Source organism: Mustelus asterias, chromosome 5 (assembly GCF_964213995.1).
Source record: "Mustelus asterias chromosome 5, sMusAst1.hap1.1, whole genome shotgun sequence".
Taxonomy (NCBI): Eukaryota; Metazoa; Chordata; class Chondrichthyes; order Carcharhiniformes; family Triakidae; genus Mustelus; species Mustelus asterias.
The window spans coordinates 127,000,061-127,018,532 of NC_135805.1; the positions used below are offsets into that span (position 1 = coordinate 127,000,061).

Below are 18,472 nucleotides of genomic sequence, written 5' to 3' on the forward strand. Positions count from 1 at the left end.
CTGCTATCTCCTCTTTAATAATGGATTCCAGCATTTTCCCTACTACAGACGTTAAGCTGACCGGCCTATAGTTACCCGCCTTTTGTCTCCTTCCTTTTTTAAACAGCGGCGTAACATTAGCCGTTTTCCAATCAACCGGCACTACCCCAGAATGCAACGGGTTTTGATAAATAATCACTAACGCATCCACTATTACCTCTGACATTTCTTTCAATACCCTGGGATGCATTCCATCCGGACCCGGGGACTTGTCCACCTTCAGTCCCATTAGTCTACCCAGCACTGCCTCTCTGGTAACATTAATTGTATTAAGTATTTCTCCTGCTGCCAACCCTCTATCGTTAATATTTGGCAAACTATTTGTGTCCTCCACCGTGAAGACCGACACAAAAAACTTATTTAAAGACTCAGCCATATCCTCATTTCCCACTATTAACTCCCCCCTCTTGTCCTCCAAGGGTCCAACATTCACTCTAGCCACTCTATTCCTTTTTATATATTTATAAAAACTTTTACTATCATTTTTTATATTAATTGCTAGCCTAGCTTCATAGTCTATCCTTCCTTTCTTTATCGCTTTCTTAGTCTCTCTTTGTTGTTTCTTAAATTTTTCCCAATCTCTTGGGACAGAATGCAATGAACCTTTGGCAATGTGTGTCACCACCTACAGTGCCTCATTGGACAAACAACTCCTTGCTGGTCGTTCTTCCTTCTTTGACTGCTTGTTACTTCCTCCTTGAACTTACTTTGATGGTGGGAATAATTTAGTTTTGGGCAAGTGCTTCAGCATTTTGGGAAAAAGACAACAAAAATCAAATTTTGAGATTATTATTACTGCTTTTCCCACAATAAAGACAATTCCCCCCAAATACAACCACAACTTGCACTTAATACAGTACATTATCAGAGAACACCTGACACCAAGGTCAACCCCAGAGAGCTTCAGGAACCATTTTAAGTATAAGTTGGTTGAATATAGCATTGTGAGTTACATTATTTTGTTTCTCATTAAAGCAGGCAAGGTTAAGCGGAGATGTAATAGAAATGTTCAAAATCATGGAGAGTTTTGAGAGATTAAATAAGGAGAAATTGTTTTCAGTGACAGAAGAATTGGCAACCAGAAGACACAGATTTAAGGTGATTGGCAAAAGGAACCAGAGGGGAGATAATAAAGATTTTTTGAAGCAGTGAGTTGACATGACTGGAATGTGTTGCCTGAAAGAGTCGTGGAAGAGATTCAATTCTAACTTTCAAAAGGAAACTGGAGAAATATTTAAAGGGGAGGAACTTTGCAGAGCCTGAAGGAAAGTGCAGGATAGTTGGATTAATTGGGTAGCTCTTCCAAAGAGCCAGCCCAGACACAAAAGGCCAAATTTCTTCCGTGTTCTAGAGCTCGACAAAGTTTTAGTGAGCTTCTCTGATTGATTCTGGTTATCTCTCTCCCTCACCTTCTCATCTGAAGGCCCCATCCCCACTCGTACCATTGCTAAGTGGTCATTCTTCAAATAAAATGTGTCCTCAGTCTTTTCATTTGTAAGGTCCATCATAATGGATCCAACCTGACATCAACACATGGGCATGGACCAGTAGGGGAATGTGATTGGTAGAGTGAAATTTGATAGGTGTTTCTTATCACTGGTCATTGACACCATAAATCTGGATGAGATCAAAGAGAAGCTCCAAAGGCCGGGACCATTATTGCTTAAATCACACATTCCAGTCTTACATTCACATAATAAATATATATAATATGTATTGTATGGACGCTTAGAGTGCAGTACCATTCGACAAAAATAAGATAAGTTTTTGCTTTTCTGATGCTGACGGGTCTGTGGTGTTATTTCATAGTTTTTGTATTGAAGGACCAGTTTGAGCTGGTTCCATTACGCATTACACCAGGCTCCAGTGCAGCCGTGAAATGCAGTCCCTGGAACACTGTCACACAACTGTCGCTTTACAGATATTTAGAGATATTACAGCAATACATAACAAATATTCCATGATGACCCAAAAACAACTACAACAGACTTAAGTAGTTCTGTAAAACTGTAAAGGTTCATTTGGTAATTTTTTGATTGGACTGTCCTAATTTGCACCTATTGGCTGAAACTATTTTAAACAATTAAATTCAGCAAGATAATTTCAGTGGAAATATCAAACTAGCACAGATTCAATAATATAGTACGAGAGCTTTGAAGCACAGCACAACAAAGGCTATGAACCTGAGCACATTGTCCTTCTCATTACGTTCACTTACATTCCCTGCTTAACACTTTTTTGGGGGGATTAAACATCGAAACCAGGAGGAGGCCATTTGGTGCATTGAGCCTGCCCCACCATTCATTATAATTATGGCTGACCATCCAACTCAATCGCCTGATCCCACATTCCCCCATATATTTTGATTCCCTTCACCTCAAGTGTTGTATCTAACTGCTTCTTGAAAACATTCAATGTTTTGGCCTCAAGTATTTTCTGTGGTAGTGAATTCTATAGGCTGACCACTTTCTGGGTGAAGAAATATCTCCTCATCTCTGTCCTAAATGATCTACTCTGTATTCTCAGACTGTAACCCCTGGTTTTTGATTTGATTTATTATCACATATATTTGGATACAGTGAAGAGCATGGTTTCTTGTCCGGTACACAGATAATATATACCGTCATAGAGTATGATCATAATATAGTTGAATTTCTGATACAGATGGAGGGTGAGAAAGTAGGGTCCCAAACCAGTGTCCTCTGCTTGAAAAGAGGGGAGTATGATAGGATGAGGGTGGAATTGGCTAATGTAGACTGGGCGAGCAGACTGGTAGGTAGGACAGCTGAGGAACAGTGGAGGATTTTTAAGGAGATTTTTTTAAGTACTCAGCAAAAATATATTCCGGTGATAAAGAAGGACTGTAAGAAAAAGGATAACTGGACGTGGATAACGAAGGAAATAAAGGAGAGTATTAAAATAAAATCAGATGCGTACAGAGTGGCCAAAAATAGTGGAGAATTAGTGGATTGGGAAAGCTTTAAAGAAAAACAAAGAACGACTAAGAAAGCGATTAAGAAAGGAAAGATAGATTATAAGAACATAAGAACATAAGAAATAGGAGCAGGAGTAGGCCATCTAGCCCCTCGAGCCTGCCCCGCCATTCAATAAGATCATGGCTGATCTGACGTGGATCAGTACCACTTACCCGCCTGATCCCCATAACCCTTAATTCCCTTACCGATCAGGAATCCATCCATCCGCGCTTTAAACATATTCAGCGAGGTAGCCTCTTGATTATGAAACTAAATCTCTTGATTATGAAACTAAACTAGCTCAAAATATAAAAAATGATAGTAAAAGTTTTTACAAGTATATAAAAAGGAATAGAGTGGCTAGAGTGAATGTTGGACCCATGGAAGATGAGAGGGGGGATTTAATAGTGGAAAACGAGGAAATGGCTGAGACTTTAAATAAGTTCTTTGTGTCGGTCTTCACGGTGGAAGACACAAATAGTTTGCCGAATATTAGAGATCGAGAGTTGGTGGGAGGGGAGGTCCTTAATACAATTACTGTTACTAAGGAGGTTGTGCTTGGTAGACTAATAGGACTGAAGGTAGACAAGTCCCCGGGCCCGGATGGAATGCATCCCAGGGTACTGAAAGAAATGGCTGAGGTAATAGCAGATGCGTTAGTAGTAATTTATCAAAATTCGCTGGACTCTGGGGTAGTGCCGGCTGACTGGAAAACAGCTACTGTTACGCCACTGTTTAAAAAAGGAAGTTATCAAAAGGCGGGTAACTACAGGCCGGTTAGCTTAACGTCCGTAGTTGGGAAGATGCTAGAGTCCATTATTAAAGAGGAAATAACAGAGCACCTGAATAAGAATGGTTCGATCAAGCAGACGCAGCATGGATTCATGAAGGGAAAGTCGTGTTTGACGAATCTACTGGACTTTTATGAAGATGTCACTAGTGAGGTTGACAGAGGGGAACCGGTGGATGTGGTGTTTTTAGACTTCCAGAAGGCGTTCGATAAGGTGCCTCACAAAAGGTTGCTGCAGAAGATTGGGGTACACGGAGTTAGGGGTAAGGTGTTGGCGTGGATTGGGGATTGGCTATCTAACAGGAAGCAGAGAGTTGGGATAAATGGGTGCTTTTCTGGTTGGCAGTTGGTGACTAGTGGCGTGCCGCAGGGATCGGTGCTGGGGCCTCAATTGTTTACCATTTACATAGATGATCTGGAGGAGGGGACTGAATCTAGGGTATTCAAGTTTGCTGATGACACGAAGGTGAGTGGGAAAGCAAATTGCGTGGAGGACGCGGAAAGTCTGCAGAGTGATTTGGATAGGCTGAGCGAGTGGGCGAGGATCTGGCAGATGGAATATAACGTTAGCAAATGTGAGGTTATCCACTTTGGAAGAAATAATAGTAAATTGGAGTATTATTTAAATGGAGAAAAATTACATCGTGCGACTGTGCAGAGGGACCTGGGGGTCCTTGTGCACGAATCGCAAAAACTCAGTCTGCAGGTGCAGCAGGTGATCAAGAAGGCGAATGGAATGTTGGCCTTTATCGCGAGGAGGATAGAATATAAAAGCAGGGAGGTCTTGCTGCAACTGTACAAGGCACTGGTGAGGCCGCAACTGGAGTACTGTGTGCAGTTTTGGTCCCCTTATTTGCGAAAGGATATACTGGCCTTGGAGGGAGTGCAGAGAAGGTTCACCAGGTTGATACCGGAGATGAGGGGTGTAGCTTATGAGGAGAGATTAAACAGATTGGGTCTGTACTCGTTGGAGTTTAGAAGGATGAGGGGTGATCTTATAGAGACATATAAAATAATGAAGGGGCTGGATAGGGTAGAGGTGGAGAGATTCTTTCCACTTAGAAGGGAAACCAGAACTAGAGGGCACAGCCTCAAAATAAGGGGGGGGTGGTTCAGAACAGAGTTGAGGGGGAACTTCTTCTCTCAGAGGGTAGTGAATCTCTGGAATTCTCTGCCCATTGAAGTGGTGGAGGCTTCCTCGTTGAATATGTTTAAATCACGGGTAGATAGTTTTCTGATCGATAAGGGAATTAGGGGATATGGGGAGCAGGCGGGCAAGTGGAACTGATTCGCTTCAGATCAGCCATGATCTTGTTGAATGGCGGGCAGGCTCGAAGGGCCAGATGGCCTACTCCTGCTCCTATTTCTTATGTTCTTATGTCATAGAGTATATAAGGGAGAAGGAAAGGAGAGGGTGCAGAGTATAATGCTACTGTTACAGATAGGGTGAAAAGAAAGATCAGCTCAATATATGATAGGTCCATTCAAAAGTCTGACGGCAGCAGGGAAGAAGCTGTTCTCGAGTTGGTTGGTACATGTTCTCAGACTTTTGTACCTTTCTCCTGATGGAAGAAGATGGAAGAGGGTATGTTCGGGTGCATGGGATCCTTGATTATGCTGGCTGCTTTTCCAAGTAGAGCTCCTTCTACTTTCCAAGTAGTGGGAGGCTAATTTGCGTGATGGACTGGGCTACATTCATAAACCTTTGTCGTTTCTTGCAGTCATGGTCAAAGCAGGAGCCATACCAAGCTGTGATACATCTGGAAAAGATGCTTTCTATCATGCATCTGTAAAAATTGATGAGAGTCGTGGTGGACTTTTCAAATTTAGTGAAATTCTGAGAAAGTAGAGACATTGGTAGGCTTTCTTAACTATAGCATCAGCGTGGGCAGATTGTTGGCGATCTGAACACCTAGAAACCTGAAGCTCTTGACTATTTCCATTTCATCACCGTTGATGTAGACAGGGGCATGTCCTCCACCATGTTTCCTGAAGTCGATGACTATCTCCTTTGTTTTACTGACATTGAGGATTTTTGCTATCACACCAGTTCACCAGATTCTCCATCTCTTTCCTGTACTCTGTCTCATCATTATTTGAGATCTGACCCACCATGGTGGTGTCATCAGAAAACTTGAAAATGGAGTTGGAGTGGAATTTGACCATGCAGTCATAAGTGTATAAGGAGTATAGTAAGGGCCTGAGGACACAGCCTTGCAGATCACCGGTATTGAGGATAATCGTAGAGGTGGTGTCATTACCTCTCCTTTTTGATTGCAGTTCTGCACACCCCAGCATTGGGAACATCCTTCTTGCATCTTGTCTGTCAAGTCCTGTTAGAATTTTAGAGATTTCTCGGAGATCCCCCTCATTCTTCTGAACTCCAGTGAATACAAGCCTAACCGACTCAATCTCTCCTCATATGTCAGTCCCGCCATCCTTGGTAAACCTTCTCTGCATTCCCTTTAGAACAAGAACATCTTTCCTCAGATAAGGAGACGAAATTGCACACAGTGGGGGTGAATCTCCCATCCCAGCCTGCAACTTTTCTGACAGGTCGGAGTGGGAGATGTGTGTTGTCGGCCTTGTTCCGGGATTTGCGCATGCGCATCTCCCAGATCTGGTGAACAGTCGGACCCAAGACCATGCTTGAAACCGGCGGGAAGACAGGCAAGTCATTTGAATCTTTTTTTAATGTATTCTAAATGTATTTTACATTTCATTATCGGGAACCTACCGGTCCCGATTCGATCTCCCACCCAGCCAGGCGTACTTCATTCCGGTGGGGTTTAGTGTAGCTCCCCACATTCGGGGAACTAGCGGGAGGCCCCGCCAGAATGAAGGGGGACAATCGGGGCCCCCCCAGCGGGTCAGGGGATGGGTGGTAGTGCCCCCTAGGCATGGGCACCCTGGCAGTGCCAGCCTGTGGCCCCGGCACTTCCCAAGAGGCAAAGTGCCCATGCCAGGGGGCACCTTAGCACTGCACACCAGGCATCGGGCAGTGCCAAGGGGGTGGGGCCTATTGTGAGCAGGGCCTAAGGGCAATTGGTGGGGGCTGACATTCTTCATGGCGATCAGTCTGGGGTGGAGGGAGGGCAGCAATTGGGGCAGGCCGGGGGGGCTGCTTGCCGTGGGAGGGGCCTGACCCCCACGTGGGGGTGGGTGGGGAGGGGTCTGCCGGGGTGAGGGGTGTGGGGGGATCGTCACTGCTAGGTGCGAGGGGCTGGACATTATTCCCGCTCCAGGCCGGGGTGGGGAGTCAGAGCTGGCCCGGCAATTGTTGTGGGGGCCATGATCCGGCCGTGGGGGGAGGGGGTGGCTGGAGAGGCAGCACTGCGGGGGTCCCGGGTCAATCGAGCGATTGAGCTGCCCAGCAAACGGGAGACTGACAGATCGGGACCACTGCGCATGTGCAGAGTTCCAGAACTGTCAAACTCCGGCGTGAATAGGCCCCGCCCCCCTGAGTTTTTAATGATATTCATGATTGGGCCTCTGCAGTGCACAGAGTGGGGAGATTCGAGTGGAATGTTGAACTGACAAAACAATCGTGATCTAGAACAGTTTTTTGCCAATTCAGTGCTTTTGGGAAAATCACCCCCCAATATTCCAGGTGTGGCCTTTATAATTGCATCAAGACATCCCTGCTCCTGTACTCAAATCGTTTCATGATGAAGGCCAAAATACAATTTGCCTTCTTTACTGCCTGCTGCACTTGCATGCTTACCTTCAGTGACTGGTGCATGAAGACATCCAAGTCTTGGTGCGCGTTCCCCTCTCCTAATTTATGGCCATTCACATAGAAACCTGCCTTCCTGTGTTTGGTACCAAAGTGTATAACCTCACATTTCACCAAATTATACTGCACCTGCCAATCTTTTACCTACTCACTCAACTTGTCCAAATCACACTGAAGGATCTCTGCATTCTCCTCACAGCTCAACTCCCACTCAGCAACGTGTCATCTGCAAATTTGGAGATATTACATTTAATTCCCTTATCCAAATCATTTATATATGTAGTGAATAGCTGGGATCCCAGCACTGATCCATGTGGTACCCGACTAGTCACTGCCTGCTACTTGGAAAAGAAACCATTTATTCTGACACTGTTTCCTGTCTGCAACCAGTTTTCTGTCTGTCTCAATGCATTACCTCCTTTGCCCAAGGATATTTTAATTTCAGATGATATTCTCGTCTCGAAGCTATTGGAATATGATGTGCACAAATATAAATGCATAATCTATGAAATCAAATCTTATAGTTCTCAGAGGAGGATTATATATATACATACTATACTGGTGTTTATATATCATCATCATCAGAATATAAGAAATAGGAGCTGGAGTAGGCCATTCAGTCCATTGGACCGCTCCACCATTCAGAAAGATTATGGTCAATCTGCAGTATCTTAACTCCACTTTCCTGCCCGTCCCTCCATAACCTTTGACTCCCTTGTCAATCGAAAATCTAACTCAGCCTTAAACATATTCAGTGACCCAGCTCGCTGCAAGAGAGAATTCCAAACACTAACGACCTACTGAGTAAAATAAATTCCCTCTCGTCTCCCATCTTAAATGGGAGACCCCTTATTTTGAAACTATGCCCGTTTATTCTAGATAGCCCCATGAGGGGAAACATCCTCTCAGCATTTAGCCTGTCAATCCTCCTCAGAATCATATCAATTTCAATAAGATCACTTCTAATTTTTCTAAACACTAATGGGTGACATTACATCCTCGTTCGTTTCCCAAACCATAAAATCCCCCCCAGCTCAACTGACCTTTCCATGGTCTAGCCCTCGTCCTCTCCGATTCCCGTGGCAGGCGGGACGGTAAAATATCGGCCACTAAGTATACTCCGAGCGATTATTCATCTCAGGAATCCATTTTGATATTGAGTGCTTTTGATTAGGAGCTTTGCTGGGAGGAGGGGTCAGGATATCAGGCCACAACAGACAGCAAATTGCAGGGAGCCACATGGCACCAAGTTACTAATGGTCCAGAAGATGCTGGAGATGCATATTTTGTGTCATGCCCTGTTAGTCAGACCTCTTCCATCAAATTTCAGCTGAAACGTTTTTTTACCTGAAGTGTGAACTGAAAATGGTGAGGGCGGCACGGTAGCACAGTGGTTAGCACTGCTGCTTCACAGTTCCAGGGACCTGGGTTCGATTCCCGGCTTGGGTCACTGTCTGTGTGGAGTTTGCACATTCTCCTCGTGTCTGCATGGGTTTCCTCCGGGTGCTCCGGTTTCCTCCCACAGTCCAAAGATGTGCGGGTTAGGTTGATTGGCCATGCTAAAAATTGCCCTTAGTGTCCTGAGATGCGTAGGTTAGAGGGATTAGTGGGTAAATCTGTAGGGATATGGGGGTAGGGCCTGGGTGGGATTGTGGTCGGTGCAGACTCGATGGGCCGAATGGCCTCTTTCTGTACTGTTGGGTTTCTATGATTTCTATGATTCTATGAAATGAGCTATTTGGGACCTTGTGAACAACAAGATCAGGGTCTAGTATCTTAACCAGTGAAGTTAAGAATTACACAGAAATTGAGGGATAATTGTGAAGAAAATAAGGTGAATTTGAGTCAAATCAGATATAGAAAGAGAAATAAAGAAAAGGGAAGGAAGAATGAGTCAGGGGAGAAAAGAGAGCAAAGAGATGAAAAACATTAAAAAAATTAAATGTAAAATATTTTAAATGTCCAGTAACAATTTACTACCTGTAGAAATGAGATATCACAGTTTATGTTGCTCCCGTTCTGGTGCGAAATGTTAATAAATGTTGCACTCATCATTACTTAATCTTTACAACTTTCTGTTGGATAACTAATATGCAAATATAGAAACTTAATCAAACAGCTGGAGAGGGTGAGCTACTGTTTTCGGGAGGCTAATGTTGAAGCAGCGCAACCCATCCAGCAATCTGTGGCGTGTGGCAATTCAACTTCCTCACTGTGGGCTGTTGGATGATTTACATTTTAATAACAATGACCGTGATACACTCATCATTATTTTCCCAGCAAGTTCTGGGTCACTATACTCTGCCAGCAGCTATAGATCAAAAGTGGTCCTCAAGTGTCAAGACTAAGCCCCAAGTGTTGGGTTATCTGGCTGTAGAAAGTACCAAAGGCAAATCAGAAGTTGGCCATAGCAACTTCACATTGGTGAACATGCCAATAAACAGAAACAAAAAGCCTGGAATATATTTCATTGCATTCTCTTCTACCGTACAGCTTTTATTCCTTTTGTGTCTCAGAGCACAACATATATCATATTGAGCCGTGTGTATGGTTCAGACCATGATGCGCTCATTAGTCATTCCCAAAGACACCTCCATTAATGGAAAGAGAGTGTGATAGCTGGCAAGGGAAAAGGTAAAGAAAGTGCAAAGTCACATCACCTTGAGCGTGGCTAAACTCACAGACATCAAATAGGTTTTAATCATCTCAGTCTAATTGCCTTGTGAAAGTGCAGTTGACAATGTTTGACAAGCAGTTCAGGCATCTAATGCAAATCTGAGTCCAATGCTTACCTCTGCTATTCAGTCTGACCTTCTCAAATTAAGCTGTTTGAAAGTAAAAGCCCGCAACCATCCAGGTCACAAAATCCAGGTCTCTGTTATTTTTACTCAACACCAATGTACATTTAGCATTGCAAAGCCTGTTCTCTAAAACAGGAAGCTCCATAGAAAGTTAGCAAAATTAATCTTGATTTACTAAATCACGAGATAAATTAGTGGTGTTCCTCACAATCAGTTCAACAATTAACCATTTCGGTATTGAACGAGCACTGCACTTTTAGAGGTGCTGTTAAAACTCGCTCAGGTCGATGTGAAGGATTCCAAGGCCCTACTTTAAGGAAAGATTCCTCAGTGCCTTGGTGAACCATTATCTCATCTCGCTGAAACAGATGATCGGTTCATTATCATATTGCTGTTTGTGGGAGCTTGCTGTGTACAAATTGGCCACTGTGACTCCTAAATTACAGTAAGAATTTTAACAACACCAGGTTAAAGTCCAACAGGTTTATTTGGTAGCAAATGCCATTAGCTTTCGGAGCGCTGCTCCTTCGTCAGTGAGCAGATTTCCACTCCATCTGGCGAAGGAGCAGCGCTCCGAAAGCTAATGGCATTTGCTACCAAATAAACCTGTTGGACTTTAACCTGGTGTTGTTAAAACTCTTACTGTGTTTACCCCAGTCCAATGCCGGCATCTCCACATCCTAAATTACAACAGTGACTACATTTCAACTATACTTCATTGATAGGCTTTTGGGAAGTCCCTGAGATTATGAAAGGTGCAGGCTCCTGTGCAGCATAAAATTTGGCAGGGATCAGATGGCTGAACAGTCTGATTCTGTGCCGTTTCTCCAGTGTAAAGCCTTGAAGAGAATACAGAGAAGTTTTGTTGGGATGATAACAGCCATGAGGTTATTAAGGAGAGGGACTGGGATTGTTCTCCGAAGGGCAGAGAGGGTTAAGGAGGAGATTGAATAAGAACATTCAAAAATCATGAAGAGTTTTGACAGTAGAGAGGGAAACTGTACACAGAGGCAGCAGAGCTGACAACCAGTGGAATACAGAATTAAGATAACTGGCAAAAGAACCAGAGGAGGTGATGAAGGGAATTGTTTCCGTACAGTGGGTTGAGGCCCAGAATGTACTGCCAGAGAGAGTGATGGAAGCAGATTTAATCATGGCTTTCAGGAGGGAATTGAGGGGGCTAAGCAGTGTTGTGGATAGTCTGGAGGGATGTCAGAAGTTACAGAGGGACATAGATAGGATGCAAGACTGGGCGGAGAAGTGGCAGATGGACTTCAACCCAGATAAATGCGTAGTGGTCCATTTTGGCAGGTCAAATGGGATGAAGAAGTACAATATAAAGGGAAAGACTCTCAGTACTGTGGAGGATCAGAAGGACCTTGGGGTCCGGGTCCATAGGACTCTAAAATCGGCCCTGCAGGTGGAGGAGGTGGTTAAGAAGGCGTATGGTGTGCTGGCCTTTATCAATCGAGGGATTGAGTTTAGGAGTCCGGGAATAATGATGCAGCTATATAAGACCCTCGTCAGACCCCACTTGGAGTACTGTGCCCAGTTCTGGTCACCTCATTACAGGAAGGATGTGGAAAAGATTGAAAGGGTGCAGAGGAGATTTACAAGGATGTTGCCTGGATTGAGTGGCATGCCTTATGAGGATAGGCTGAGGGAGCTCGGTCTATTCTCCTTGGAGAGACGTAGGATGAGAGGAGACCTAATAGAGGTATATAAGATGTTGAGAGGCATAGATTGGGTGGACTCTCAGAGGCTTTTTCCCAGGGTGGAAATGGCTGCTACGAGAGGACACAGGTTTAAGGTGCTGGGGGGTAGGTACAGGGGAAATGTTAGGGGGAAGTTTTTCACACAGAGGGTGGTGGGCGAGTGGAATCGGCTGCCGTCAGTGGTGGTGGAGGCAAACTCAATAGGGTCTTTTAAGAGACTCCTGGATGAGTACATGGGACTTAATAGGATGGAGGGTTATAGGTAGGCCTAAAAGGTCGGGATATGTTCGGCACAACTTATGGGGCCGAAGGGCCAGTTTTGTGCTGTTCTTTGCAGAGAGCGAGCAGTGACATGACAAGTGAATGGCCTCTGAAGTAGGCAATTTTCCAAAAGCCATATTGGCACCATTCATAACGTGCCTACAATGCAGAGGGGAACACCCGGATGGATATTCGTTCAAACCCCCTCTGCACAGCTGAGAGACCTTTAAATTTCAAAGCCAACGAAAGATCCTTATTCTGCCCAGCAACAGCGCAAAGCTGCATTTTAAACTGGCCTTTGGCCAAGGAAGATCGGGATATCTGCGAGTCAAGACCGAGAGTGGGCTATATGGCATAACCAGACTATCAATAAAATATTACAGGAATAAAATGGCCAAGGCAGGCAAAGAAACTTAACAAACTAGGGTAAAAGGAATAAAAGATTAGATTAAATCTCCCTACACACAGCAGGACAAAATGACATTAACACCTAATCTCGCAAGCAGGGAACACAGACACAAAACAATGAGGTCAATTCAGATACGGGGACACATAGAGGGGATAATGGGAAACACATTAAAACACCGGGGCAAGAACAGGTGGTCCCATTAACACAAACACACACCATACAAATGCAAATTGACAAGCCTCCCAGAGAACTTCCTGACCCGACAGACCACTTTATACATATTGTAAAAATGCATAATCAAATGTTCCCGCTCGAATTTGGATCCCTATAAAGATCCAGAGCTGATGTGAAAGGATTGAGATCAACGTGGCCAAGCCACTGTTTCGGAGCTGGTTACGTTGGTTCTCCCTGGGTTCCCAGTAATTGTACAATAAAGAAAAACACTTTGAACGTTGCCTTGCGACTCGACCTCTTTGAATGCACTGGTACAAGGGATTTTTCCCTACAACAGCCTCCTTCTGTGCAGTAATCATTCTAAGAATCTTTGCTATATAAATGCAAATTTTGTCCTTCTTTCTAATTGGCTGGGTTGCACAAACCACAGGGTTCTGTCGATAAAAGCAAGTTACTGCCGATGCTGGAACCTAAAACAAAAACAGAAAATGCTGGAAAATCTTAGCAGGTCTGACAGCATCTGTGGAGAGAGAACAGAGCCAATGTTTAGAGTCTGGATGACCCTTTGTTAGAGCTTTGACATCCAAACTTAAAACTTTAGCTCTATTCTCTCTCCACAGATGCTGTCAGACCTGCTGACATTTCCCAGAATTTTCCATTTCATTCTGTTTGCTGATTTTATATTTGCTTTTAAAGCGTAAGCAAAAAAGGTTGACAACCAGAGCTGTCGCATAGCTAGGGAATTGTTAGGGCTCACCACAAATCCTGGGACGCAGAAGCAGCTGTGACCAGGGGGTGGAGTATTCTGGACACAAATGCCATGGACACAAGGATTTGGTTGGCACTCATCAATGTCCACTTGGCAAGATGTTCCTGTCCAACCTACCAAAAACAAAAGAGAGCACGGATTCAAAACGGTTGCATGTATCAAGCTTTCAAAGCAACAACACAGACAGAGAAAGGAAGCAAGTTCTGGAGGGTTGCAGGCAATTGTCTGAGAGTAGGTAGCTGGTAGAGGTTGAAACTAGCTTGCAGAGAGCCACAGCTAACTTGAGCTGTCCAGACGCTGCTACAGGGATCCTAACTCATGCCAGGTCCCATTCACCCATCAGCAATGCTGATCAACATTGGATCCTGCTCTGGCAATGCCTCAATTTTAAAACTCTTCTCATTTTCAAATCTACCCATGGCCTCGCCGTTCCCCATCTCTGTGATCACCTCCAGCCCTACCCTGTCCAGCTCCAAATCCTCAAGGATCTCTGAGCTCTTCCAGTTCTGGCCCAGGCCCTAACACATCCAAAATTTTCATGGCTCCACTACTCCTGGCCTTGCCTTCAGCCGCCAAGACTTCAATTTATAGAACATTACAGCGCAGTACAGGCCCTTCGGCCCTCAATGTTGCACTGACCTGTGAAACCAATATAAAGCCCATCTAACCTACACTATTCCAATATCATCCATATGTTTATCCAATGACCATTTGAATGCCCTTAATGTTGGCGAGTCCACTGCTGCTATAATTCTTCCCCGAAATCCCTTTCTCTATCTCTCTCCTTCTTTAACCTACCTCTGACCAAGTCACTGGTCCTTATATCTCTTTTTGTAACTTGATGTCAAATTTGTTTGGTAATGTTCCTGTGAAGCACCATTGTGGAGTTTTGCTGCGTTAAAGGTACGAATTGTTGCTGTGTAGGGGATCAGTCTTTTAGATGAGAATTGCAGGTAGTATTTATTAACAATATATAAGATCAGTGAAAAGATACAAGACTGCAGTTAAAAAATAAATAAAACAAAGCTGCTGAAATGATGGTTCCATCATGTGGAAGAAATGATAAAAATGCTTTGAAACCAAGACATAAATATAAAAGGCCTATGAAAAATAAAATGCATTATTAAAGCGGCTTTCATAGAAAAGATGGCAGAACTTAGAAAGCTGCCTGATATATTAGGAAATGCACTTTGAATCTCTAAGAGATTGAACAAGATTGTACTTTGTAGGAAACTGATTTTTAATGAGCTAGTGGAATCCGGTTATGCAGAAAGGTCACAATGGATAACAAATTCAAATCACACTTGAGCTACATTTTTATGTTCTTTCCACGTTTCCAATATTGTCCCCAATTCAATAGTAAACTGTTTCCTGTGTCATTTTGGAGAGACCACATCCCTCAGGTGTAACCCTGACAATGTATTTTCTTTCCTGTATATATTTGGTTTATGAAAAGAACACATGGTAAATTTTAAGTCATGACCCTCACTTCAAACTATTGGAGTCTGGTTCAGTCAGAGGTTACGGGTTCAAGTCTCTCTCCAGAGAGCACAAATTCTCAGCTGACACCCGCAGTGCAATGAGTGCAGCTTTATGTAACATGCCTTTCTGAGCTCAGAATATCCCAATGCACTTCACTGAAGTACTGTGAAAGGTAGTCACTGCTGCAGTATAGGAAATGCATCAGCAAGCTTTGAATCATAGATCATAGAATCCTGACAGTACAGAAAGAGGCCATTCGGCCCATCGAGTCTGCACCGACCACAATCCCACCCAGGCCCTACCCCCATATCCCTACATATTTACCCACTAATCCCTCTAGCCTACGCATCTCAGGGCACTAAGGGCAATTTTAGCATGGCCAATCAACCTAACCCACACATCTTTGGACTGTGGGAGGAAACCGGAGCACCCGGAGGAAACCCACGCAGACACGAGGAGAATGTGCAAACTCCACACGGACAGTGACCCAAGCTGGGAATCGAACCCAGGTCCTTGGAGCTGTGAAGCAGCAGTGCTAACCACTGTGCTACCGTGCCACCCAGATTTTTTGAATCTGCTCAAGGGATGTAGGCATCATTGGTTGGGCCTGCATTTTGTTGCCCATTCCTAACTGCCCTTAAACTGAGTGGTTTGCTAGGTCATTTAAGAGTCAACTGGAGCAGCATGGTGGCACAGTCATTAACAGTGCTGCCTCACAGCGCCAGGGACCCATGTTCGATTCTGGCCTTGGGTGACTATCTGTGTGGAGTTTGCACCGGTTGCTCTGGTTTCCTCCCACAGTCCAAAGATTTAGTTTAAAGTTTTAGTTTAAAGTTTATTTATTACTGTCACAAGTAGGCTTACATTAACATTGCAATGAAGTTACTGTGAAAAGTCCTTAAGTCATTACACTCCGGCACCTGTTCGGTGAGGGAGAATTTAGCATGGCAAATGTACCTAAGCAGCACGTCTTTCAGACTGTGGGAAGAAACCAGAGCACCCGGTGCAGACACGGGGAGAACGTGCAGACTCCGTATGGACAGCGACCCAAGCAGGGAATCGAACCCAGGTCCTTGGCGCTGTGAGGCAGTAGTGCTAACCACTGTGCCGGTTAGGTGGATTAGCCATGGTTAATGTGTGGGGCTAAGGAGATGGAACATTGGGGAGGTCCTGGCTGGAATGAACTTTCAGAGAGTCAGCAGAGAATGGATGGGCTGAATGCTCTCTTTCTGCACATAGGGATTTAATGGTTTTATTGATGTGGGTCTGGAGTCACTTGTAAACCAGACCAGCTAAGGGCAGCAGATTTCCTTCCCTAAAGGGCATTAGTGAAGCAGATAGTTTTTATGACAATTCATTAGACTTTTAATTCCAGATTTGTATTGAATTCAAATTTCACCATCTGCCATTGAAGGATTCAACCTCCGGCCCCCAGATTATTACCCTGGTTATCTGGATTACTAGTCTATGATGCCACTGCCTCTCCTTTGAAAAACAGCAGTATGAAAATGACCAGATAGTAGTCAGTTTTTAATCTGATTGATGGATAAATATTGACCAGGACACCAAGGAGAACTCCCCTGCTTTTCTTCAAAATAGTGACATAGGGTCTCTTACCTGACAGGACAGAGAGCGCTGAATTTTACAGTCCTGCCCGCCACCAGAATCATAGCATGCAAGACTAGTAGGCTACTGAAAAAGGTTGGATCTCATGGGATAAAGGGGGAGGTGGCTAGATGGGTGGAGAACTGGCTTGGTCATAGAAGACAGAGGGTGGTAGTGGAAGGGTCTTTTTCCGGCTGGATGCCTGTGACTAGTGGTGTTCCGCAGGGCTCTGTATTGGGACCTTTGCTGTTTGTGATTTATATAAATGATCTGGAAGAAGGAGTAACTGGGGTGATCAGTAAGTTTGCGGACGACACAAAACTGGCAGGACTTGCAGATAGTGAGGAACATTGTCAGAGGCTACAGAAGGATATAGATAGGCTGGAAATTTGGGCAAAGAAATGGCAGATGGAGTTGAATCCTGATAAATGCGAAGTGATGCATTTTGGTGGGAATAATGTAGGGAGGAGCTACACGATAAATGGAAGAACCATAAAGGGTGTAGAGACGCAGAGGGACCTGGGTGTGCAAGTCCACAGATCTTTGAAGGTGACGTCACAGGTGGAGAAGGTGGTGAAGAAGGCATATGGCATGCTTGCCTTTATAGGACGGGGCATAGAGTATAAAAGTTGGGGTCTGATGTTGCAGATGTATAGAACGTTGGTTCGGCTGCATTTGGAATACTGCGTCCAGTTCTGGTCGCCACACTACCAGAAGGACGTGGAGGCTTTGGAGAGAGTACAGAGGAGGTTTACCAGGATGTTGCCTGGTATGGAGGGGCTTGGTTATGAGGAGAGATTGGGGAAACTGGGGTTGTTCTCCTTGGAAAGACGGAGGATGAGGGGAGACTTAATAGAGGTGTATAAAATTATGAAAGGCATAGATAGGGTGAACGGTGGGAAGCTTTTCCCCGGGTCGGTGGTGACGTTCACGAGGGGTCATAGGTTCAAGGTGAAGGGGGGGAGGTTTAACACAGATATCAGACGGACATATTTTACACAGACGGTCGTGGGGGCCTGGAATGTGTTGCTGGGCAAGGTGGTGGAGGCGGACACACTGGGAACGTTTAAGACTTATCTAGACAGCTATATGAACGGAGTGGGAAGGGAGGGATACAAAAGAGTGGTCTAGTTTGGACCAGGGAGCGGCGCGGGCTAATTGTTCTTTGTTTCTCGTTTCAAGGCTTCATTCTATGATCATCTTGCTGGTGCCAGTACAGAGCGAGACTGCGGATAGTTGGGAACCTGTCTCGGGGGCAGGGAATTCAGATGGTGTTCGTAAAGCAGAAGTGGAAATGAATAGGGTTGGGAAGCATTTTGTGATCAGGGCCAGTGTGATCTCCTGGACTCGTTTCGATCGCCTCAGGGGGTCGGAGAGGAATTTCCCAGATTTTTTTCCCCCATATTGGCCCTGGGGTTTTCACTCTGGGTTTTCGCCTCTCCCTGGAGATCACATGGTCTGGAATGGGGGGGTGGGGGTGAGTTAATAGGTTGTGATGAACAAAGCATCGTAGCTGTGAGGGACAGCTCGGTGGATAGGATATTAGGATGTAGATAGGCTGGAAAATTGGGCGGGGATCCTGGATTCAGGATTCAATCCTGGACCGGGGAGCGGCGCGGGCTTGGAGGGCCGAAGGGCCTGTTCCTGTGCTGTATTGTTCTTTGTTCTTTAAGACACGGACCATGCAAAGGTCCACTGACCTTGGGCAGGATCTAC

The 18,472-nt window shown here is 44.7% G+C and overlaps 1 protein-coding gene across 5 annotated transcripts in view; it reads right to left on the reverse strand.

Moving 5' to 3' along the window:
• Positions 1-18,472, reverse strand: part of LOC144493796 (uncharacterized) — a 293,145-nt gene that overhangs the window by 45,878 nt on the left and 228,795 nt on the right. For all 5 annotated transcript variants that reach the window (XM_078213293.1, XM_078213294.1, XM_078213296.1 and 2 more), the window contains exon 7: positions 13,658-13,782. In XM_078213293.1, coding sequence (XP_078069419.1) covers positions 13,658-13,782 — 125 coding nt within the window. The remainder of the gene's footprint in view (positions 1-13,657; positions 13,783-18,472) is intronic.